The sequence below is a fragment of the Globicephala melas genome, chromosome 11 (assembly GCF_963455315.2).
Source record: "Globicephala melas chromosome 11, mGloMel1.2, whole genome shotgun sequence".
In the NCBI taxonomy this organism is placed as follows: Eukaryota; Metazoa; Chordata; class Mammalia; order Artiodactyla; family Delphinidae; genus Globicephala; species Globicephala melas.
In genome coordinates, this window is record NC_083324.2 from 64,118,568 (window position 1) to 64,145,067 (window position 26,500).

Sequence of the window (26,500 nt, forward strand, 5' to 3'; positions counted from 1 at the left end):
AAGCACAAGCAACAAAAAATTAAATAAATTGGACCTCACCAAAATTAAAAACAATTATGCATCATAGGACATTAACAAGAAAATTTTAGAAACAATCCATAGGGGACTTCCCTGGTGGCACAGTGGTTAAGAATCCGCCTGCCAATGCAGAGGACATGGGTTCGAGCCCTGGTCCAGGAAGATCCCACATGCCACAGAGCAACTAAGCCCGTGAGCCACAACTCCCGAAGCCCGAGCGCCTAGAGCCCGTGCTCTGCAACACATGAAGACACCGCAATGAGAAGCCCACGCACCGCAACGAAGAGTAGCCCCTGCTCATCACAACTAGAGAAAGCCCATGCACAGCAATGAAGACCCAACGCAACCAAAAATAAATAAATAAATAGATTTTTTTTAATTATGAAAAAAAACAATCCACAGAATTGGAGAAAATATTTGCAAATCAAATATCTGATAAGGGTCTAGTATCCAAAATATATAAAGAACCCTTATAACTGAACAACAAAAAGACAAAGAGTCCAGTTAAAAAACCAGCAAAGGACTTTCATAGACATTTCTCCAAAAAAGATATACAAATGGCCAACAAGCATATGAAAAGACATTCATCACGATTAGTAACCAGAGAAATGCAAATCAATCTCACAATGAGGTACCACTGCAGACTCACTATAATTTAAAAAAGGAAAATAAGTGTTGTCAAGTTTGTAGGAAAATTGGTACAGACCCTCAAACATTGCTAGGGGAATGTAAATGATTCAGCCACTGTGGAAAATAGTTTGGTGGCTCCTCAAAAAGTTAAATATAGAATTACCATATGACCCAGCAATTCAACTGCTACATATATATCCAAAGAAATGAAAACAGGTACTCAAACAAGTATACCTAAACGCATGTTCACAGCAGCGCGATTCACAATAGCCAAAAGGTAGAGATGGCTCAAATGTCCACCAATGGATGAATGGACAAACTGTGGTATACACATACACTGGAATATTAAACAGCCATTAAGAGGAATGAAGTACTGATACATACTATACACAACAAGATGAAGCTTGAAAGAAGCCACACACAAAAGGAAAAATATTTATGATTCCATTTATATACATCCATAGAGAAAGAATTCATATTGGTGGTTGCCAGGGGCTCGGGGGAGAAGGGAATGGGGAGCAACTTCTTGATGGGTGTCGGGTTTCCTTTTGCAGTGAAGAAAATGTTTTAGCTAGACAGAGGTATGGTTGCACAACATTGTGAACACACTGAATTGTCAACTTTACTGTGGTTCAATTTTATGTCAATTTCACCCCAATTTTTAAAAAACCAACAATATTCCAAAGCAAAAATAAAAATAAGCTTCATCTCTCGTCACTTCTGATCCCATTAACCACATTCTTGCCAAGCCAATCTTCCAGACAGCTCTGCTCCAATTAATTGCTCCTTCCTGGTTTCACTCAGGAAATATCCTCCACCTAACATTACACAACTTTTCCATCAATTCAAATCCCAACCATTTCAAACCTTCTAAGAAAGCAACCTACCCACAGCAAGCACCCAATATTTGTGAATCACTGGTTCTGTTTGATTCAGTCCATTCTTACCTGTTCTGAAATTTTACTCAGTTAATTCAGCATTAACATATGAATGCTGCTTCCTTACTATCCCCAAACTTTTTCTCTCATAGTTTCAGGCATGTTCTTTTCCTGTTAGAGAGCAAATTATGATAGAGGCTGTCTTCTGCTGTTGTATTACACTATCTGCCAGGGGTCTATCCAAAGTACGTTTCTTTAAATACTGTCTGGTTGAGGGAATTCCCCGGTGGTCCAGTGGTTAGGACTCAGTGCTTTCAAGGCCGGGGCCCAGATTCAATCCCCGGTGGGGAACTAAATAAGATCCCGTAAGCCTTGTGACCAATAAATAAATAAATAAATACTGTTTGGTTGAGTTTTTGCTGTTATGTGCTAGACAAATTGGGGTGGGGGAGTCGGAAGACAAGAGATGGTAAAGAAACACCTCCACCCACCCTGGCGATAATGGAGATTAGTTCTGACTTGATATAAAATGAATCTTGATGCTCTATTTGTAAACTATTTTATATTATACCCAGAGTCCCCACCTGTGTGTGCCACTCAAAAAAGGCCAAAAAAAGTGGGAAAGAAGGAGGTCCAAACCAAGAACTCCCAACCTTCTTAAAAATGCAATAGCGTGCACAACACGCAACCCTTCCTACTCTCTTCCTAAAGCTGCTGCTTGGCACACATTTTTAAAGGAGACCATTATTAATATCATGTTTTATCTGTCATAAAGAGACTTTTCCTAGATGCATACATATAAACCAGAGAGTGGATCAGAAACTCATTTAGCATGCAGGTGACTGAGAAATGGAAGATCAGGCAGGGGAGGCACTGTGAGATCAGATAGGATGTACAACGGATTTTCTCATCGAGATTCTGATTTCACTTCATTGCATAGTGGTTATACCTTCATTTTATCCAGAAGGGTGCTTCTGACAATACTGAGAAAGTCAATAGGACATTATTTTACAAAAATGTTTTTCCTGAGTTATTTTTCTAGAAAACATCTGTTGTATCCATGATGGGCGTGTGTAGTGTTCCAAAAAATACACGCTGCTTCCTGAAGATACCTGAAGGCAACCTAGGATGTTGCAAAACTTTTGCAGTTTTGCACCAAAACTGCAAAGCACTAGCTTAATGAATAGGAGGGACAGAAACAACCAACATTGTCTATATGCTGGTCAAAAATAATTTACTTATCCCTATAATGAGAAATAACTCCTTCGTTAACATTCTCTAAAAAATCTACAAGTGTTATTTGTTTCTTGTCACAAACACTAAAGAATAACTCACTTTGAAAACATAACAGAGACAAATGACTTTGAGGGCCACAACTGAATTTAAAATCTCATGTAACACTGAGAATTGACTAAAAATGGTAAATTTTACTTTATGTATATTTCACCACTATTAAGCTCTCCTCTCAATCCTGTTGGTTTCCACTTAAATATATATATAAATCTATCAGACTACATTAAAGAGTGAGAAACCATTAAACTGAATGTGTTAAAATGACACATGGTTGAAAATTTCTAGTGATTTGTATTAATAGAAGCTTTCTGACCTCTTAAGGAACGTGTTTATTAGATATTCTTCATCTCCAAGGAGGACACAAGCAAATGAAAAAAGCTTAATTACAGTAAGAAAGATTCAGTTTTGACATAATTCTAACTAGAAAGGTAATTAAACACTACCATAAGGTATCATGCAAATCTCTGCCCTCAGGGATGCAAGAAAAGCTATCTTGGAAGGGTTATATGCAATTTTGCAGGAAAAACTAGAATGAACTAGAGAATCTTAAGCCAGCTTCCAGTTTTAGAATTCCAAGTTCTATACTCACAGCCCAAAAGTGTCTTTGCAAGACATTCCACCTATAGAAAGTTATTCTAATCTACAAGTCATTTCAGTTTAGCTTCAGATATTGGGTTCCTTCACCACACCATTTATGCGCTTTATGTACTTACTTAGGAACTAAAAATTAACTACTTTTGTTAAGAGTCAGTTCCACCAATCTCCAGCAGCACAGCTGCCAGCTCAGGTATAAATAGTACAAAACTGAAATAATACTGGGTTCTAAATTAAATAGAAATATCTATAGAATGCATATCCAACCTAAGACTAAAAAAAAAAAAAAAAAATCTATGTTTACACTGTAGGTAACTTATAAGGCCAAAACTCTCAATTTAGCCAATTTTCAACAGCTTCTTAAAAAGTTGTTTGTTACCAACAACAAAAATAAATTCTTACTTTTGAAAACAAACCTTTCCGAGTAGGGTTTCATTTTAGAAGACTCGTGGCCTTCATTTTAAAATAATCATTTTTATTTTACCACAATATTTTTTAACAATCACTAGACAACTGAATGGTGGTTATTTATTACAACCCAAAGCAGGCACTTATAAAGTCACAGGAGGGTTAATCATCTCAAATTCAACAGGTTAACCACAGCAATTTGAGAGAAATTTTGGCAACCTGTACCGGGACTATCTCGACAGTTTCCGAAGTCAGACATTAAATGACACTTAAAAACAATACATTTCAAAAAAAACAAACAAAACAATACATTTCTATGTAAAATAGACAGCTAGTGGGAAGCAGCCGCATAGCACAGGGAGATCAGCTCAGTGCTTTGTGACAACCTAGAGGGGTGGGATAGTGAGGGTGGGAGGGAGACCCAAGAGGGAGGAGATGTGGCGATATATGTATATGTACAGCTGATTCACCTTGTTATAAAGGAGAAACTAACACACCACTGTAAAGCAATTATACTCCAATAAACATGTTAAAAAAATACATTTCTAGACTTTAGATATTTATTTAACACACAAATATTTTGACCAGGTATGCATTCATGTATGTATTTTAACTAGATTTTATTAATTATGATGAGTATTTGTTTAAAACAAAGATAAATTTAGCCAGGTCAACATAGGAATCAAAACACAATATTGGATTATGAAACTAACTGCTTTCGTTAGAAAGAAAAGCATAACAAGCCTTACTTCCTTCAGTTCACAAATTTTTCATTTTATAATCAAAGAAAAGAAAGAACATGACTTCTACAGTCAAAAAATAAGGTAACGTACTTAAAGCTGAGTTATCACTTAATTGCCTGGATTCCTAAGAAGCTACTGACTTCTGTTTTAACCAGAATACACTTTTTAATGGCTCACTCCTTTGTTCAGGAATGCTGATATCACCTTGTTTTATACAGAGATAACATCTCATCAGAACACATGCTACTCAGTGTCATTGAGCTTAATAATTTTTACATAAAATTCAAATAAAATTTTTATAATGCGACCATAATTTTTATTTTTCTCATCCACACTGGGCCTCACCTTTCACATCACTTAAAAACAAACAATCTTAGATGTTAAACACACACACACCTCAAGCATATAAAATTCATTACATTGTTTCTGTAGCCATTAATAATTGTACTAATAAATACTGACTCTAAAAAACTAAAAACTTATTAGGGCAGGATTTAAATGATACAACTCACAAGAGGGTGGGGAGAAATAATGATCCTCCCCTACCAAACTGGCAGCAACAATATGCCAAGTCTCTTATGCTGAACTAGTGTAAACAAGGAAGAAAAGGAGCTGGGGGTAGGAAGCAGGCAGGCAAGGGTACAATGCTCCTCAAGATATAGCTTTACTTCTAAATCTCACCAGTGTAATACCTCTTCTTGGTGTTTTCAATAACCCCTGTCACTCTCTATTAAACACATAGGCTGCTGTTCAGAAAACTACTGCAGGCTGTAGTCCCTGTCTGAGATCATCCCAGACATAAAAGATACAACTGGGGGTCACAAATGCTTCTTTAATTATAAAGACTATCTCCTGCATTCAAAGAGTTTTCTAAACATCTAAAAACTCAATCCCACTCTTACTATAACAATCAACTTTAAAGATAAACAACAGGACCTACCAATGATGCTGCACAGAAAAAAATTCACACGTCACCACAGCTATAAGGCTCCCATTAATAAGATGGGCATCATTCAGGATAGGGCTCGATGAGTAACGGGATCAAGACTAGGCTTACAGCCTCTTTTTCTGGCATTGCTTGAGGCATCCAGTGGACAGGGAATAAAGGGGAGGCTGGTTGTATAAGTGATGCCAAGAGAAACAAGATTCCACATGCCCAACACAGAGAGCAAAGGGCAATTATCTCATGGCTTTAAGACCAAAGAAAGATGAGTTGTTTCACCTGAAATCCTTTCAAAGGAAGTCTAATGGTCTCCACTTAATCACTCACCCTGAGTGAACTCAACAACCCCTCAGAAAACAAAGGGAAGCCTTGCTTATCAAAAATAGCAAGTGCTCCACCCAAAGCCAAGAAATACTCCTTTAGTCTAAGTTGTCATGGTCTTCTGTCCCAATTCAGTCTTCTACAAGGAAACTCCAAGCCAAAAGTACTTGGTTCCCAGCCTAAGTCAAGTTCTCCATTTTCGCAAACATCTACCAACCAGCTTTCTCTCAGGTAAGCCCCTCTGGATAAGCCCCTCTCCATTCCCGCATTCTGGAGCCCAGGGCTCCAATCCCCTCAGAAAGTTCCCTCCCCCAAGATAATCTCCCTCCTTCACTTTTCCTAAGGTTTTTCCCACACCGTGCCCCAGGTCTAGCACTCCCGGTCCTCCATTAGTGGATCCCACTAGTAGATCCCACCGCTCCCTGGCACAGCTCTTGGGAAAGTCATCTTTCTTACCGTACTCACTTGTCCTCCCCCATAAAGTTTTTCCCTTTTCTTTATCTGTTTTCGAATGGACACGCACACACACACACACAATCTGTTCTTCTCGGCTCTTAACTCCCAAGTCTCACCCGCGCGCCAGGTTCTTGCATAGTACCTAATTCTCTCCCTCAGTTTCCCCTCATCCCTGTCATCCTCAGCCCCTAACTCCATACCCCAAGCTTTTGCCCACTCCCCAAATTCAGATTTTCTGTGCTTTTTACTCTTAGCCAACACCACAGCGCTCTTCCTCACAGGTCGACCCCGTGCCTCGATCCTCGAGTCTTTCCCCCTCTTCCCGCGTTCCTCGGCCGCTAATACTCCGCAGAACCTCAGGAGTAACCCCCGCCCATCTCCCTTCCGCCTCTCCTGCCCTCCACGGACCCCAACACTCCTCATACATCTCCCTCCAGCCCTGCTCGGCCCCCAAATTTCTTCCAGGCCCCTAGGGTTCCCCACACTCCCTCCCCGCCCCGGAAAGGGGGTACCCCTCAGTGCCCGACCGTCCCGCCCGGCCGCCGAGCTTGGGCGTCCCTTCCCTTCCCCTCGGGGCCCCGAGGCCGCTGCCAGGGCTGGCGCGGCGGGGCCGGCTCACCAGTTGGTCATGTCCAGGAAGAAGGCGCAGCCGGCCGGGTTGAGCTGGAAGCCGAGCAACCGCTGGAACTCGGAGATGAGCACGTCCTTGTCGGTGGTGCCCAGGCAGCTGAACTTCTGCATCAGCTCGGGGTCCAGGTCCACGTCCATGCCCTCCATGGCTGGGGCCGGACACTCGCTTCCCCGCCTCCTCACAACTGAGCTGCCGCCGCGCCGCCGGGCCCGGGGACCGGGAGGGGGCCCGCTGCTAGCTGGCGCCGCGACCCCGCTCCTCTGAGGTAGGCCCCGGGCCTCTCACCGCCTCATAGGGGTAAACTCACTCAGCCACTCACTCACTCTCGCGCTCCCCCCCCTCCCACCCCCCCCAGTGCCACCGCCTCCGCCGCCGCCGCCGCCGCCGCCGCCGCCTCTCGCTTCTATGCCGCCTCCGCCTCCTCCCGCGCCGCGCCCACTGCGCAAGCGTCGCCCGCCTAGCCCCGCCCCTTCCTCTCCCGGAGTCCCGCCCCTCCGTGGCGACAGAACCCCGTGACGTCCCCCGCGTGACCTCACCGCGGTGGAGCGAGGGGGCGGGCAGTGGGAAGGAGGAAGGGGACGGCCGGGCGGCGCGGGGAGGTGACTCCTGGCCTGACCTTTTCCTCGCCCCGCCCCCACGCTGAGAGGGAGGAGTTAAAGCCCGGGGTTGGCGGGGAAAACCGCCGGGATCTTCTTGTACGACAACGGCAGCGTTTGGGAGGTGAAGAAACTGAAGTCGGGGAAGAACAGAGGCCAGGGCAAGGTCAGGTACCAGATGGCATACAAGACCCAGTCCTCTCAGCCAGGGCTTTGCCCCTCGCTCTGGAAGGACTTGTTTGCATAAGTTTCTAGAGCTGCTTTCCCAGAGGGTTAATGCCCTAAAATCCTAGGCTCGTGGCCACCCTCGGTGATGATTACTCCAGTTTACCCGTGCTGTTTCTGTTATGCAATGGTAGTCTCCAGTTTCCGGAAAGTGAGGGAGGCCTCGATACAAACGTCAATCACAGGTCCAGACGAACACCGCATATAATCTTACACCCACTCCGTCAAGACCAACCCTCTCAAAATAAAGGTTAAGTCCCGAGAATTTGACATTGCCTGTTAAGTTTTTAAAGTGTTACGGTACATATAGTACACCTAACTGGTCAAGGCCCCTTTTCAAGATCAAAGAATGAGAAAGGACGCATAGGGACCATATTGTCTACCTTCATTCCTTCTTTCACCACGATTTGCCTAACACATCCACACGGGGAAAAGGCGAATAAGAAACGGTTTCCTGCCTTTAAGTGGCTCTTTGTCTGTCTTACAAATAAGGAAAGTGAGATCCAGAAAGTTTGTATGCCTTGTCCAAAAATACAGAGCAGCAAAACTAGAACCCATCTTTCATTCCTAATGGAGTATGTTTTCCATAACAATTTCAACAAGCAGACAACTAGAATAAGTGACCAGTAGTATCCGGGATGCCATGAGATTTTGGAAAGGGAAAACATTCTACCTCCTTCTGTCCCACTACCAAATAAGACTAAAACAATGGCTTTAAAAGCCTAGGTTCTGGGGTCACACATATTGGAGATTCAAATTCTCATTCTGCCAGTTATTGGTAATCATAGTGCTTGCCCAGATAGGATTGTTGTGAGGATTAAATGAGGTAACAATATATAAGCTCAGTACCCTGCCTGCTCCATAAGAAGCACTTAAGAAATGTTGACTAGTATTCTGGCCATAAACTTGAGATGACGGTGGTGGGGTTAGACAGTGATACAAGTAGGCGGGGATTACTTCTTCACCTGGTCCCTCTTCTACTTCACTTCCCTTACTCGTCCTCCGTTAAAATATGAAATATGTGCCCTTTCTCTTTTCTTAATAAGGGACCAACCTTCCTCTCTCTAATAATTTTTTTCCTCCAACAGGAGTATTTTATGGGAAACAGACACCTTTAACAGCATACTTACAAACTCGTATTAGACACTAGTTATAAACATTTTATAAGAAACTGTTCTTGGTTCTCTAAGTTCTCTGTGGAAGCTTAGATCATTGCCAGGGCCTAATTTTTGGATGGCCATAATGTTGGAATATTTCACTACTATTAAGGAAAATTTAGTCTCCCTCAGGTGAGCACATACTGTCCCAATCTTTTGGATGATGGAATGGGAACACAGAAAGATTATAAAAATCCCAACATTAGAGCTGAAAGGAACTGAGACTGTCTAATCTAACCTCCTCGTTTTACAGATGAAGGAATTGAAACCAAGAGAGGAGAATTGATTAACCCAAAATCACACAGCTAGTAATGACAGAAACTCCCAGTCTAGTGCTCTATCCACTATATCCTGCTACAATTCCCTTTATACTTTGAGTTCAATGTGGCCTTACATACAAAATAATTTGAAATGCAGATCCAAGACCTGATTTGATGTTAGACTATACACTCTCTGGAAGTGTTTTAACTTGCAACATTCATGGATTAAAGTTGTGTTGACCAAGGGTCTAAAAGAAAAAAATGTTATTGGAATCTGATGATTCTATTAGAATGCTGACCCAAAGGAAATTAAAAGCTCTTGGCCAACCCCATGCAGTACTAGGGCCTTAGCTCTCACCTAAACAGCCCGCATAATACAAAAAGATTCTTGCAAATAAGAGACCCAAATGGCTCAGAATGTCAGTTCATGATGGGAGTTATCTCAAAGGAGGATAACTACTCCTCAAATGAATTCTGAAACTTTCTGGGGACATTTTTGATTCTCATGAGATTGGGGGTGGTATTAATTCCTGGCCATTAATTCCCTGAGGACCAGAAATGCTAATCATCTACAATTCTTGGGACAGTCATGCCCAATAAAAAACTGTCCCATCCCTTGGGACTTCCCTGGAGGTCCAGTGGTTAGGACTTTGCGCTTCCATTGCAGGGGGACATGGGTTCGATCTCTGGTGGGGGAACTAGGATCCTGCAAGTTGCACAGTGCAGCCAAAAAAAAAAAAAAAACTGCCCCATCCCTAACCACTGTGTACACTGACCAAGGTGGCTGGCACATTAGATATGAAGAACCAGCCCACCCCCACTCCCCCATGGAAAAATTCTTTTGTGGGGTAGGATATGAAATGGAGGAAACAGAGGTGTTACCCAGTCAGGAGAGTCTCAGAAATGTGAATCTCCACTTGAGTCTGAAGGGTTATATAACAACACCTGTGGTCCTGCCCTGATGGCTCTGCAGCTTTGTTTTGTTTTGTTGGGAAGAGGGCCTGGAGAAGGACTGGTTGAGAGGCAAAAGGTCAAGTTGCTGAGCACCACCCTAAGGAAGGAAAGCTGACAAGCACTATTCCAAAAGGGCTTCTAGGCACCATCTCATGTCAGGCAATATGCTCGAATATGCCACTGCCTGGAATATGCCAAAGACCTGCCACTTTCTTTCCAAATTTCTTGAGCTGGTGATCTTATGTAAAAAATTTGGACTAATCCCAGATCCCCAGACCAGGTCAATTTCAGGGTTTCTTAAGGAAGTTAAGGCATTCTGTCATTCAGAAGTTGAAAGTCTAGGAGAAAAGTGATTCATGTCACCAGAGCAGCCTAGATTGCCTCCATATCTCCAAGTCCTTAAGATTCAGACTTGCCAAGGCCAGCTAGTACGAAGATTATGCCACAGCACAACTGATTCAGAGAATAAACAGAGTCCAAATTGATGTTAGGATACATTATATGATAATAGCAACTTGTAGTAGAAAACTTTTGGGTATTCGTCCAAACTATGATGACCTCCTTTCTCTTCAGACCTTTAACAACCCTCTAGTTGGCCCTCAGCAGCCATCTCTGACCCACATAACCATGTCCCTTAGCCTTCATTGATTGGACAAGAGGGAGACACCTGACCCAGGATAAGCCAATCAGATTCTCTCTCTCTCAGGAATTTGGAATTGGAACTCAATGGATTGGTGGAATAGGCTGCCAACTACAAATTTGCCATCTACCTCTACAAGGATTAAATCATTAGCCACTGCAGCTGCTGACCTACAACAGCCCCTGAAAGGAGTTCAGGGTGGAGATCAGGAATGAGGCACTCTGTGCTCTGGAAAAAACTGGCAGAACAGATCTTCAGATAGGTATTTTCAGGAGATTTTATGAGCCCAATTCTTGCATCTCCTCGTATTTAGAAAAGCACTAAAATCATTAACAGTGACATCTGCTCCTCGTGACTAGCAGCAAGCCTCTGCCAAAATGTGTGCTTGAGTTTGCACATGCCACCTTCACTAAAATCATATATGACACTGACCTTCTGCCTACCTCTTTGGAGCAGTTTCTCAGAGCTGTCCGAAATGCTGTCTCTCGGGCTATTGTCTTCATTTTGCCCCAAATAAAACTTAATTCACAACTCTCACGTTGTGCATTTTTTTTCAGTCAACAAGACCTAGGCTGTTTACTTAAAAGTGAATTACAGAAATACACGAAATGAGATGATCTTTGTAGGGCACCCATGAAAAAGAGATAATGCCCACCTGCAGTAAGAGAGCCATAAAGCAGAAGCAAAGATAAGAGACCTGAAGGCATGGGAGAAAGACGTTCCTGTCATCCTGAGTCCTGGTTGTTCGGCTTCCCTAGATTCCATGGGATTCTCCAGGCTCCATTCAAAATACATTATTAGGACTTCCCTGGTGGTGCAGTGGATAAGACTCCGCGCTACCAATGCAGGGGCCTGGGTTTGATCCTTGGTCAGGGAAGTAGATCCCACATACATGCCGCAACTAAGAGTTCGCATGCCACAACCAAGACCCAGTGCAACCAAAATAAAAAATTATAATAATAGTAATAAATTTTAAAAATACATTATCTCCTGGATGAAGTCAAAGAAAGAATCAAGTCGTTTAAAAAAAAAAGAAAATAAAGTGATTATTCGATTTCTAGATAGAAATGGACATCCTACTCTTAAATATAATGGAAACCCCTATAGGAAAAAAGAAAAGAAGAAAAAAAATGAGGACATGGACAATTCACAAAAGAAGAAATACGAATAGCCAATAAACATATTGAAAGATGTATGCCACTCATAGATAAAGAAATGGATTAAAACAACCATAAAGTATGATGTTTGCCTAATCAGAGTGGCAAAGCTTTGAAAAATGTATAACAGCTTTTGTTGGCAAGAGTGTGGGGAAACAGGTAGTCTCAAACACCACTGCTTCTGGGAATATAAATTGATATAATTTTTCCTAAAGGTGAGTAGATGTGAATTTAGATGAATTGGTATGAAGAACCTCTAATATATTCATATACTCTAGCCCCAAAATCCCAGGTTTATAAATAAGCTTTTCATAGAAGTATTATAATACGTATAATAATGAAAAGTTAAAAAGCTGGAAATAGCACCAATGTCCACGAGTAGGAAAACTGTTCCAAAAAAAAAAAAATGTGGGCAGGGATGGACAAAATCCTTACCTTGTTTTTTTCACTAATATAGTTCAATATGAGTTTTTAATTTATGTGTTTTATTTATTTATTTTTGGCTGCATTGGATCTTCGTTGCTGCACGTGGGCTTTCTCTAGTAGCAGCGAGCAGGGGCTACTCTTTGTTGCAGTGCACAGGCTTCTCATTATGGTGGCTTGTTGCAGAGCATGTGCTCTAGGTGCGTGGGCTTCAGTAGTTGTGGCACATGGGCTCAGTAGTTGTGACTCGCGGGCTCTAGAGCGTAGGCTCGGTAGTTGTGGTATACAAGCTTAGTTGCTCCGCGGCATGTGGGATCTTCCCAGACAAGCGTCGAACCCGTGTCCCCTGCATTGGCAGGAGGATTCTTAACCACTGCGCCACCAGGGAAGCCCCAATATGAGTTTATTTTACTTCTTCACATTCTCACTCCCCATGTCAGCTGCCTTAAACCTTGTAAGCTGCAAAACCTAGGAAGCAGATAACAGTCAAATGACCTATTCAGTTGAGCAAGCAAATGTCTGCTGGCTTGCTATGAGCAAGGCTGAGTTAGGGACGTTAGCTCAGAAAGAGAACCTTCATCCTTGTGCTGTGTGAATGTAGACAAACTATCGATACTTACTTTTAGACCTCAGTTTCTTCATCTCTGTATAGAGAACGCTGCAAAAAATCACCAAAGTGGAGTAAAGAATAAATCAAACATAAGAAAGAAAAAAATACTTGAAATTGAACCTACAGGTACAATTACATAAACCTAACCACAAGCCAAAACTTTCATGTTGTGCTTATTTCCCAAGATTGGAAGCTTAAATGAGATGGGCATAAGTGATTGCAAATGTTACATGTTAAGGTATTACAGGACAATGGGAGAGACAAAGACATACATTTCTGTAAATAACTACATAAAAATAGCCAACAGTGCAAAGCAGCATATGTTCAAGTGCCAAATGAGCAGTAGACAAAGACATGGTAGGACTTGGGAGGAGGGAAGAGTGGAGGGTGGGCTGGGATGCTCAGAGAGGACTTCAAGCCTACCTTCCCCAGGCCATGGGTGATTCTCCACATGGTTTGAGGAGCAGGCTGGTGAGGGGACACATTATGACAAAGTCATTTAGGCATTTGTTGTTTTAATTAATATGTGTACTTAATAAAAAACATAAAATTTACCATCTTAATCATTTTCAAGTGTACAGTTCAGTAGCTAAGCATTTCCACATTATTGTGCAACCAATCTCCAGATCTGTTTCATCTTGCAAAACTGAGACTCTGTACCTATTAAACAACAATTCCCCTTTACCCTCCCCACCCAGTTCCTGGCAACCATCGTTCTCCTTTCTCTTTCTATGAATGTGAGTCCTGTAGTAATCATACAGTATTTGTCTTTTTTGTGATTGGCTTATTTCACTTAGCATAATGTCCTCAAGTTTCACTCATGCTGTAGCGCACGTCAGGATTTCCTTCCTTTGTAAGGCTGAATGATATTTCATTTTATGTATATATCACTTTTTACTTATCCATTCATCCATTGATGGACATTTGGGATGCTTCTACCTCTTGGCTACTGTGAATAGTGCTGCAGTGAACATGAATGTGCAAATATCTCTTCGAGACCCTCCTTTCAGTTCTTTTGGGTATATACCCAGAAGTGAGATTTCTGGATCATATGGTAGTTCTATTTTTAACATTTTAAGGATGCTCCATACTGTTTTCCGTAGTACTTGAACTATTTTCAATTCCACCAACTGTGCACAGGTGTTCCAATTTCTCCACATTCTTGCTAACACTGTTTATTTTCTGGTTTTTTGTTTGTTTGTTTTGTTTGGGGGTTATTTTTTGGCCATGCTATGCACCATGCGGGATCTTAGTTCCCCAGCCAGGGATCAAACCCATGCCCCTGCATTGGGAGCATGGAGTCTTAAACCCTGGATGGCCAGGGAAGTCCCTATTTTCTGTTTTTTGATAGTAGCCATCTAATGGGTGTGGAGTGATACCTCACTGCAGTTTTGATGTGCATTTCTGTGTGTACTGGAGGGAGCATTCTTTCTGGGAAATGAATGGGTACAGTTGAAGAGCAGCCTCCTGCAGTGAGGAGTACCTCTACTTTCAACATCCATCCATGGGAAAGGACCAGATCCCTCATATTTGGGGTTTTTCCAGTTCCTCTATTATTCTACTCAAGAGATACAAAAACTGAAGGCACCAACCTGTTGTACTATTGTACTATTTTTTTCTTCTGGACACAGCATCTGATGCCCTGGGTCTCTTTTATCCTACTGTGGTGAATGGGACAATGGAAAAGAAAACCTGTCTTTATCTCATGTCCCTCGGTCCCTTGACCTAGATACATCCAGAAATAGTCCATTCTTTTCTTCTTTTTTTCTTCTTCTCTTCTTGGTCCCTTTAGTTTACCCGAGCCAAAACATCTTCTAAGAACACACCAACTCCTTACCTCTCCCTCATGTAGAAAAAACACTCGCAACTCCTCTTGTTCATTATAATCACTCTTTTCAGTCTTTCTCCAACTGGGTCACAATGTGTAAAGCATCTTGCTGCCTGCATCCTAAGTAGAGGTAAGAAGGAAAAGGAGGAAAAGGGGAACAAATATATAATGAACCCTTACAATGTGCCAAATGTCCATCACTGTTAAGAACTTTGACACATTTAGTCCTCACAACAAAATGAGATCAATATTATTATTACTGCCATTTTGAAGATAAGGAAATGGAGAGTGAGGGTTTAAATAATGTGTCCAAGGAGACACAGATATTGAGAAAGCCAGGATTTAAGCCCAAAGCTCAGAAAGAAACCTGTGCCCTCCTCATTACTCCAGATTTCTTTCAGTTCTAAGGAGTTTACCTCTTCCCCATGTTCAACTTGATTGTGTTTCTATGGAACTGTCATTGCTTCCTCTTACTTCTCTTACTTTGATAATTTGATAAATACTAATATTAATACTAATGTCTTACATTTATGTAATAACACCTTATAATTTTTCAACATATCCATCCATTCTTTCATCTCATTCTCAGGAAAAACACAATGTATTAGTTTATATTTTTAATAGCTTTATTATTTTGCAAGGACTCATACATGCTTGTTGCAAGTAAAATTAAGCAATATAGAAAATTATAAAGAAGTAAAAAATACACCCTAAGTCCCACTACCCATAGATAACCACTATTAATATTTTAGTAAATATGCATTTCATGTATCTCTACATTTGTATAATTTGCCTAAATGGTATACTGTATCTGCTTCTCTAACCTTTTTTTCATTCAGAGTATGTTGAAAAGAGCTTTCCACATCAATTAATATAATTTTACATCATCTTTTTTTTTTTTTTTTTTTTTTGGTGGTACGCAGGCCTCTCACTGTTGTGGCCTCTCCTGCTGCGGAGCACAGGCTCTGGACGCGCAGGCTCAGCGGCCATGACTCACGGGCCCAGCCGCTCCTCAACATGTGGGATCTTCCCAGACCGGGGCATGAACCCGTGTCCCCTGCATCGGCAGGCAGACTCTCAACCACTGTGCCACCAGGGAAGCCCTACATCATCATTTTTAATGGCTACATAGTATTCTTTTCTAAATTTATTTTTTATTAAAGCATAGTTGAATTACAATGTTGCATTAATTACTGCTGTGCAGCAAAGTGACTCACACATATATACATTCTTTTTTAATATTCTTTTCCATTATGGTTTATCACAGGATATTGAATATAGTTCCCTGTGCTATACAGTAGGACTTTGTTGTTTATCCATTCTGTATAGACCAGTTTGCATCTGCTAATCCCAAACTCCAATCTATCCCTCCCTCACTCCACTGGCTACATAGTTTTCTAATTTAGGAATGTATTTTACTTGACCAGTCTCCAGTTAATGGACTCTGAGACTACTTCCAATTTTTTATTTTTATAGAAATTATTGGGAATTCCCTGGCTCCCACGGAATTAGGACTCTGTGCTCTCATTGCCGTGGGCACGGGTTCTATCCCTGGTTGGAGAACTAAAATCCCACAAGCTGCACCATGAGGCCAAAAAAAAAAAAAAATTATTAACCCCAACTTAAAGATTAGGGAACTGAAGCTCTGAGGAGCTAAATGACCCCCTTTTCAATATCCAAGACTAGAACTAAGCTGCTCAGGCCAAGCCCCAGACTTCTGACTCTCAAAACAGTATTCTTTCCAACTAGACCACAGGAACAGGAAACTGGAATTACTGACATAAGATATGGACTTGACAACTAAAAAAGAGGGTTTTTTTTAACTGCCCCATTTCTTAAAAAGTTAAGCATATACTTGCCATAAAACCAGCCATTCCACTCCTGGGTGATTTACTCAAAAGAAATGAACACATACATCCATACAAATACTTGTACGTGAATATTCATAGCAGCTTTATTTTTAGTATTCAAATAATGAAAACAACCTAAATGTTCATCAACAGGAAACTGAGTAAACAAATTGTGATGTAGCCATTCAATGGAATACTACTCGGCAACCAAAAGGAAGGAAGTACTGATACATACAACAACATGCATGAGTCTTAAAAATAATATATTGAGCAAAAGAAGCCAGACACAAAGGAATATGGACTGCATAATACCACTCATATGAAGTTCAACAGGCAAACTAGGCTATACTATTGGAAAGTGACCAGTGAGGCCCTCCCCTCCGCACACGTTTCTCAAAGGCAGACCTGCCTGTGAGGACCACATGTCTAAAGCCCTCACCATGCCACCACACGTGTAAAAGCTGAATGGTTCCATGAGAAAGAAGACTTTGTGTCAAAAATAGACTTTCAAGGAGAAAAATAAAAGCTGTTTCCTGAAGCTAGGCATAGGGGAGCAATGCCTGGAAAGGTAAATGCTGGAAAACCTAGTTCAAATTTTGAAGGGTTGAGAAGGACTCCAGATGATAACAATTCCAGGGCCCCCTCTGCCTCAGAGGTCCAATAAAATTCAACTACCTCATTCGCCTTCGGTCTACCTCCTCTGCCTTCGGTCTGCCTCCTCCCATCACAGAATCTCCGAGACCACTTTAAAGACCATCTCAGTTTCTTCAGACAAGTGACTTTCAGATGCTCAGCTGATTAGGAAAGTCAGAGGTGGTTGCTTGCAAAAGAGAACAGCACAAAACAAAACTGAAAGCCCTAAAGAAGGAAGAATCTCTATAAATCAAATATTTGTCTGTAACTGATCATGGCAGCCTGCAATAAAGGCATCTCCAAAACCAAACTGTTTGTTTTGTCTACAGAAATGTGTGTGTGTGTGTGTGTGTGTGTGTGTGTGTGTGTGTGAGTGAGTGAGAGAGAGAGAGAGAGAGAAGCTGAGAGAATATGAATGAAGCCAAGATAAGAGAGAGCAGGTGAATTTTCCATTTCTTACCAGACTTCCCACGACCAAAAGGTAATAAGGTCCATAATCAGCAAACTCTCAACTTACACCTGTGTGTATTCTTTTTTTTTTTTTTTTTTTTTTTTTTGCGTTACGCGGGCCTTTCACTGTCGTGGCCTCTACCGTCGTGGAGCACAGGCTCTGGACGCGCAGGCTCAGCGGCCATGGCTCACGGGCCCAGCCGCTCCGCGGCACGTGGGATCCTCCCGGACCGGGGCACGAACCCACGTCCCCACGTCCCCTGCATCAGCAGGCGGACTCTCAACCACTGCGCCACCATGGAAGCCCTGTGTGTATTCTTAAAGCAGTGTTTTTCTTTTTTTTTTTTAAGATTTTTTTTTGATGTGGACCATTTTAAAAGTCTTTACTGAATTTGTTACAATACTGCTTCTGTTTTGTGTTTTGGTTTCTTGGTCGCAAGGCATGTGGGATCTTAGCTCCCTGATCAGGGATCAAACCTGCACCCCCTGCATTGGAAGGCGAAGTCTTAACCACTAGATACCAGGGAAGTCCCAAACCAGCGTTTCTCTGAGTCTAATTACCTAGAGTATGTACATCAGAGGCACTTGAAGGAAGGGTGCTCTTGTTAACAGTGCTGGTTCCTGGGCTCCAGATCTCTGGAATTTAAGTCACTGTGTCTGGGATGGAGCCCAGGAATCACCAGGTGATTCTTACTCACTAAAGATTGAAGACCATTACTTTAAACAAACACAGTGAGTTGTTTGTTAATGGTTTGCTCAATAGTTTAACTTGATTATAAGTTAACAAATTAAACTCTATATTTTCACTGGTATATTTGAATTACATCTGACTCAAGAAAAGCAATTATGAACTGGTGAAGAAATCAACGAACAAACAACAACACTGGACGGTTGAGAATGTAAATCCATATAACCTTTCTGGGACTGTCAGCAATGTGTAAAAAAATCCTTCTAAATGCTTTGATTCATATTTTCCACTTCTAGTTATGTATCTAAAGGAAATAATCAGTAAGCCAAGAACTATGTTATAAAAATGTTTATTTTGCCCTTGTTCATAATAATGAAAAATTGAAACCATCTAAATGTCTAACAACATGAGATTGTTAACTAAGTTATAACAGTGCTGTGTGTTAAATGGAGATTGATATTTATTGATATAGAAACATGTTTATAGTATTTCATTGAGAAAGATTACAAAACATTTTACCATATTTCATTAAAAAAACAAAAGATTTGGAAGGATAGAATACAAAATGTTAACAGTAATTATCTCTGGTTGTTATGGTTATAGGTCACATACATTTTTCTTCTTTGTAATTTTTCTAAATTCTTTAAAAATAATGCACATTATTTTTATAATCAGAAAAAAGCAGCAATATTATATTAGTTTCAGGTGTACAACATAGTGATTCAATATTTTTATAGATTATACTCCATTTAAAGTTATTATAAAATAATGGTTATATTTCCCTGTGTGGTACAGTATATCCTTATTTATTTTTTACAGAGTATTTTTTACAGAGTATTTTGTATCTTTTAATCCCCTACTCCTAAGGCTGTATTCATTTTGAATAGAAGGGGACAGGCCACTGAATTCCATGTCTGAGGAGTGGGGTGAAGTCCCAGATCTACTGCTTTGAACCTCACTTTTCTTTTCTCTCAAATGGAGATGGTAATATCTTCCTTGTCTACCTCAGAGGGTAAGTGTGAGATAAAATGTGGAAAATGTTTTGTAAACTATAAAATGTTTTATGAAGTTAGTGTATTATTAAGTCTTGATTTTCATATCAGAGACATAAATTCAGGTATGCAAAGATTAGTTATTAAAGCATAAAGCTAGACCTTTTTTAAAAAAAATTTTTTTTTAACTTTTTATTATGGAAGTTTTTAAACATATAACCAAAGGAGATAGAATAATATAATGACCTACCATGTATACATCACCTGGCTTCAATATTATCAACTTAACAGTCAAATTGTTTTAGTTATGCCTGCCTACCCACTCCTACTGTTAATATAGTACCAGACATGAAACTGGCATTGGACCTCTGTGATTTTCATAGACACCAAAAGATATTTCAATTCTTAATTCCTCATCTAAAAAGAAAGAATTGTACACTTTAAAAGGATGAATTTTATGGCATTCGAATTGCATTTCAATTAAAAAAAAGACAGGAATTAACATATGTCCAACACTTAGCATAAATGTCTGGCATTTAGACATGGCTCATTATGGGTAAATTATCATCTGTGGTGTTGCCATGACTTCAAGCTCTAAGGTGACTACAAACTCTCCTTAAAACAAAATGCTTACTCGGAAACAACTACAGGGTTAACAGTGACAATAGTGTATAAAGTTTAGTCATTGGAATGTGGGTGACATTTTTCCTCTCAATTTACATGAAAACTTTACATGATTCTATACATTAAAAATTCACATGAGGGACTTCCCTGGTGGTCCAGTGGTTAAGACTCCGTGCTTCCAGTGCAGGGGGTGAGGGTTCAATCCCTGGTCGGGGAGCTAAGATCCCACATGCTGCATGGCGTGGCCAAAAAACAAAAAATTTACATGAAAATCTTCTATGATTCATAATATATACCACTTAAAATTAAACAAACAAACAAAAAAAACCCAGTATCCAGACATATTATATCTCCAGACTGTTCACCCTCAGAAGGCATTCTAGGGACTTTCCTGGTGGTCCAGGGGCTAAGACTCTGTGCTCCCAATGCAGGGGGCCTGGGTTCGGTCCCTGGCCTGGGAACTAGATCCTGCATGCACGCCACAACTAAGAGCCAGCGCAGCCAAAATAAATAAATAAATGCTTAAAAAAAAAAAAAAAAAAAAGAAGGCATTCTACCAGAAATGCAACACCACAACCAAGAGTTGATTTAATGTTATTCCTAAAGATTATGCATGCAGCTCAGCATTGGGGCAATCATAGGCTCCCTGAAGTCTGACAGACTTGAGTTCAAACCCCAGCCCTGTCACCTACCAGATATGTGACATCAGACAAATTCAAATTAATTACTCCTTCTAAATCTTGTACGCTAGCATCTCCCTCCTATAGTCAGTAGGAGACCTAAATAAGACAAGGTAAATAAAGCACTTGGCATGGTGGCCAACACGTAGTGGGTTAGCAATAACATCTCACAAGATATTTCTTCATTTATAGAAGACGTTTTGGTTTTTTTGTTTTTTGTTTTGTTTTGTTTTACCGCACAGCTTGCTGGATCTTAGTTCCCCAACCAGGGATTGAAGCTGGGACCATGGCAGTGGAAGCACAGAGTCCTCAACACTGGATGGCCAGGCAATTCCCTATAGAAGACCTTTTGGATGTACTATCATAGATATGGTTTTCTCTCTTATAGATGAAGAAACTGACAAGCTTCGTGAGTATTGCTGAGGGTGTGGAGGCAGAGAACTTCTCATCCTCTCCCAGGAAAGTGAAATTTGGGACAACCACTTGGCATAGCCACGATTTGCTATGTCTAGGGAAGTTGAAGAGGTGGTTTTCCCTACATTCCAGCAAGTCCATTTCTAGGTGTGTGCCCTAGAAAATTCTCACATGCGTGGCAAGGAGACACAGAATGTTCATTGCAACAACACTTCTGAGAGCAAAAACTTGGAAGCAATCTCAGTGTCCATTAACAGGAAAATGGATAGATCAATTGTGATACAGTCATGAAGTCAAACACCTACAGCAATTAAACGGACTGAACTATCCATATGAAGCAACATGGGTAAATCTCAAAACCACGAGGCTGAATGGAAAAAGTAGTGGCAGAAAGATTCATACAATATGATACCATTTGTATAAGGTTTACAAACATGTGAAACAATAGGATATCCTTTCTATGGATTCATATATATCAACTTTAAAAATAATAAATAGTAAATTCAGGATAATGGTTATCTCAAGAAAGAAAAAGAAGGGAATATAATAAGGGAGGGATACCTGGGTGTGTGTGTGTAATTGTTTCTGTAATATTTGACTTCTTTAAAAATATAAAAAACAAATATGGCATAGTGTTAGGATGTAAGTAAGGACTTGGATGTTTGTTATATTCTTCTTTTTTTAACTTTTTAAAAATATACATTTATTTATTTATTTATTTATTTATTTATTTTTGGCTGCATTGGGTCTTCATTGCTGCGCACGGGCTATCTCTAGTTGCAGTGAGCAGGGGCTACTCTTCGTTGCGGTGCGCGGGCTTCTCATTGTGGTGGCTTGTCTTGTTGCAGAGCATGGGCTCTAGGCACGCAGGCTTCAGTAGTTGTGGCACGCAGGCTCAGCAGTTGTGGCTCGCAGGCTCTAGAGCTCAGGTTCAGTAGTTGTGGCGCACGGGCTTAGTTGCTCTGCGGCATGTGGGATCTTCCTGGACCAGGGATCTAACCCATGTCCCCTGCATTGGCAGGCGGATTCTTAACCACTGTACCTCCAGGGAAGTCTCCCTACTGCCTGTTGAAACACGTCAAACTTTTTTTTAAATAAAAGGGAGACGGGACCAAGCAGGAAGGTAAATCCTCTAGCATCACACAGGTCAGTGAAAAAAGCAGTTCAACACTCTTTCCTAAGCTTCTTTTGCTATTGGAAGGAAATGCTTAAATTTCCCACCAGACCATGTGGCAAAATCCAGAGAGCCCTGCCCAGACCTAGAGACCATCCACCATCACCACACAGTGGTAACACTAGGCCAAGTTAGCTGTCACTTGGAATGAGGAGGATAAATTAAATAGTAAACTCTGAAAAGACTCTTTTGAGGCCTCAAGTCTTCAAGAAATTCTCTGGAAGGCAATGCAAAGAAGAATAATGCGTTCTATGAGTGAAGTCATTTAGAGTCTGAGCTAATAATCCCAAGAGTTTTGATTGTTGCTAAATTATCTGCATTTCAGCAGGACCATTTGAACGGGCAAATTCCTGAATGAGTCATAATCCACACAAATGAAGTAAAAAATAACTCCAAGCTTCTCTCTACACGAGAGCGATGTTAAAGATTAGATAGAAATCAAACGGAATATCTGCCTCCAAACCTGTTGGTGGCCTCCAGCAATCCTTCTGGGTGGGTCAAAGGCCATTGTATTAGCTGGGCTTGTGAACGACGGCTGACAGCTGCCTCTTAAGATCCTCCCAAGCCCTGCCTCCGTGTTCTACATTCAGGCATAGCTTGGCTCAAAGGATTGGGGAAACTGATGACTTGGGCTAGTGGTAGGGGGCTTTGCTTACCCGAGCAAGCAAAAAGCTTTAGGAGAAAATTCTGCTGAACATTTTTCGAATGGGTAATTTATTTTTTAATAATAGAGGATGTTTTCAGTCCTATCATGTTTCTGAATTCTACAATTTTATTTTCCTTCTAGCAAGTTCCTGTGGGCACCTCACCATTCCCACAAAAGAGTGAATACCCCAATGGATAAATCCGTCTTTGTGTTTCCAGAGCAATTTCTTCTTCACAAAGAGTTTCCATATCCAATATGTCATTTGATTCTCATGCTATTTGAGTCATAGGAGATAGGAATAATGACAATAACAATAATATCAAGTATTTGATATTACTTAATGAAAGAAGCCAGTCACAAAAGATCACACATTGCAGATTTCATTTATATGGAATGTCCAGGATAGGCAAATCCATAAGGATTTAAAGTAGATTAGGGAATTCCCTGGCAGTCCAGTGGTTAAGACTCCATGCTTCCACTGCAGGAGGCATGGGTTCGATCCCTGGTCGGGGAACTAAGATCCCACATGCCGTGTGACGTGGCCAAAAATAAAAAAAACAAATAAAGTAGATTAGTAATTGCCACGGGTTGGGAGAAAGGGGTAATGGAGAGTGAGTGCTAATGTGTACAGGGTTCCTTTTGGGATTGATGAAAAAGTTCTGGAATTAGATAGTGCTGATGGTTGCACAATCTTGTGAATACATGAAAAACCTTACACTTCGAAATGGTGAACTTTATGGTATGTGAATTTTATCTCGATTTTTTTTAATTGCAGAAGGAAAAAACTGAGTGCTTACCACGTGCTAAGGCTGGCCAAGGTCTTTACTTGCTGCAAGCCACTTATCTCTCCTAATCATCTCAACAAGCTTATGAGATACTATCATTTCCCGGAGACAGGCTCAGAGAGATGATGGGTACACAGTGATGTGGCGAACACGTAAGAGCCAACCAAAATTCAGATTCTGACCCTTACTTTCCAAATCAAACCTTTAACTGTCACCCAGTAATTCAAGAAGATATTTCTGCATGTAACTCAACTGATAGTATTTCCTCTGCTCTACTCTCTTAGTAAAAGATCTTTGCAATGCTTTTTACTTTTACCTCTTAGGGTGCCTTTTTAAAATCTTCAGTTCGTCTTCCTGACTTTTTGAGAGTTAAAAATAGTAGTGACTTCCCCCGGAAAGTCCTTAACTCTTTAAACCACCTTTCTTCTGATAAAAAGCGAAGTTTCATTTGTTAGCTCCAGGGAAGTCCCTTAGGGTCACACAACTACAGATGATTTTAAGCAAAGCTGTGATGTCTAGCCATTACACTCATTCTGCTTCAAGGACATGATTACCTTACCACACAGTTCCCCAAGGGTTTTTGTTTACTCTGGTCTAAGAGGTCATTTGGATGACAAGTGAGTCAGTCAAAACACTAGAGAAGGAAAAGATACATAGCAACAGTCTCTGTTATGGGTGAATCCTCAGACATTCAGAATTTCAGGGTGGAGAGACTGGGAGTGACTTTCCTATGGCCTGGAGCTAAGAGCAGACCTGAGCCTAAAATTCTAACACTATGGTAGATTTCTCAAATGAGTCTCAATCAAAAGAAATTGATATTTATATAAAATATAAGTTTAAAAAGTCTAACTAAAAAATGAGTACAGTATCATCCCACTTTTTTGAAAAAAACTATATATATAAACATTTATAAGTGCTAAAATAGGTACCAAAATGTTAATAGAGGTCATATCTCAGGATGGGAGCATCATAAGTGATCATTTTTCTCCTTTTATTTTATTTATTTATTTATTATTATTATTATAAAATTAATTTATTATTTATTTTTGGCTGCATTGGGTCTTCGATGCTGTGTGCGGCTTTCTCTAGTTACGGCAAGTGGGGGCTACTCTCCCTTGCGGTGCGGGCTTCTCAGTGCGGTGGCTCCTCTTGTTGTGGAGCATGGGCTCTAGGCACGTGGGCTTCAGTAGTTGTGGCATGCGGGTTCAGTAGTTGTGGCTCACAGGCTCTAGAGTGCAGGCTCAGTAGTTGTGGCACAAGGGCTTAGTTGATCCGCGGCATGCGGGATCTTCCCGGAACAGGGCTCGAACCCGTGTCCTCTGCATTGGCAGGTGGTTTCTTAACCACTGCGCCACAAGGGAAGCCCTATTTATTTGATTCTGACAGTGCCATCTGGCTGGCAGGATCTCAGTTCCTCAACCAGGGACTGAACCTGGGCCCACGGCAGTGAAAGCAGAGTCCTAACCACTGGGCTGCCAGGGAATTCCCTATTTTTCTCCTTTTAGATAATCTATATGTACTCATTTTTTTACAATGGACTTTTGAAAAGAATAATTTCCTGTTTTTTAAAAAGTGAGAGTAGGCAAAAATTTCTTACATAGGGTACAAAAAAGTATCAAGCATAAAATAAACAATTGATAAATTGGACTATATTAAAATTAAGAAATGCAGTTCACCGACCAGAGGGCAGACAGAAGCAAGAAGAACTACAATTCTGCAGCCTGTGGAAGGAAAATCACATTCACAGAAAGACAGACAAAATGAAAAGGCAGAGGACTTTGTACAAGGAACAAGATAAAACCCCAGAAAAACAACTAAAAGAAGTGGAGATAGGCAACCTTCCAGAAAAAGAATTCAGAATAATGATAGGGAAGATGATCCAGGACCTCAGAAAAAGAATGGAGGCAAAGATTGAGAAGATGCAAAAAATGTTTAACAAAGATCTAGAAGAATTAAAGAACAAACAAACAGAGATGAACAACACAATAACTGAAATGAAAAATACACTAGAAGGAATCAATAGCAGAATAACTGAGGCAGAAGAACGGATAACTGACCTGGAACACAGAATGATGGAATTCACTGCTGCAGAATAGAATAAAGAAAAAAGAATGAAATGAAATGAAGACAGCATGAAACACATGCTGTCTTCATGTTTGGGACAACATTAAACACAATAATATTCGCATTATACAGGTCCCAGAAGGATAAGAGAGAGAAAGGACCCGAGAAAATATTTGAAGAGATTATAGTCGAAAACTTCCCTAACATGGGAAAGGAAATAACCACCCAAGTCCAGGAAGCACAGAGAGTCCCATACAGGATAAACCCAAGGGGAAACATGCCAAGACACATAGTAATCAAATTGGCAAAAATTAAAGACAAAGAAAAATTATTGAAAGCAGCAAGGGAAAAAATGACAAATAACATACAAGGGAACTCACATAAGGTTAACAGCTGATTTCTCAGCAGAAACTCTACAAGCCAGAACGGAGTGGCACAATATATTTAAAGTGATGAAAGGGAAGAACCTATAACGAAGGTTACTCTACCCGGCAAGGACCTCATTCAGATTCGATGGAGAAATCAAAAGCTTTACAGACAAGCAAAAGCTAAGAGAATTCAGCACCACCCAACCAGCCCTACAACAAATGCTAAAGGAACTTCTCTAATTTGGAAACACAAGAGAAGAAAAGAACCTACAAAAACATACCCATAACAGTTAAGAAAATAGTAATAGCAACATACATATAAATAATTACCTTTGGGCTTCCCTGGTGGCGCAGTGGTTGAGAGTCT

At 40.7% G+C, this 26,500-nt stretch overlaps 1 protein-coding gene across 3 annotated transcripts in view; it reads right to left on the minus strand.

Annotated features, from left to right (window-relative positions):
- ILRUN (inflammation and lipid regulator with UBA-like and NBR1-like domains) overlaps positions 1-7,249 on the minus strand; it is a 119,418-nt gene extending 112,169 nt beyond the window's left edge. For all 3 annotated transcript variants that reach the window (XM_060307700.1, XM_030871023.2, XM_030871021.2), the window contains exon 1: positions 6,904-7,249. In XM_060307700.1, coding sequence (XP_060163683.1) covers positions 6,904-7,061 — 158 coding nt within the window. In that variant the 5' untranslated portion in view covers positions 7,062-7,249. The remainder of the gene's footprint in view (positions 1-6,903) is intronic.
- Between the last annotated feature and the right edge of the window lie 19,251 nt (positions 7,250-26,500).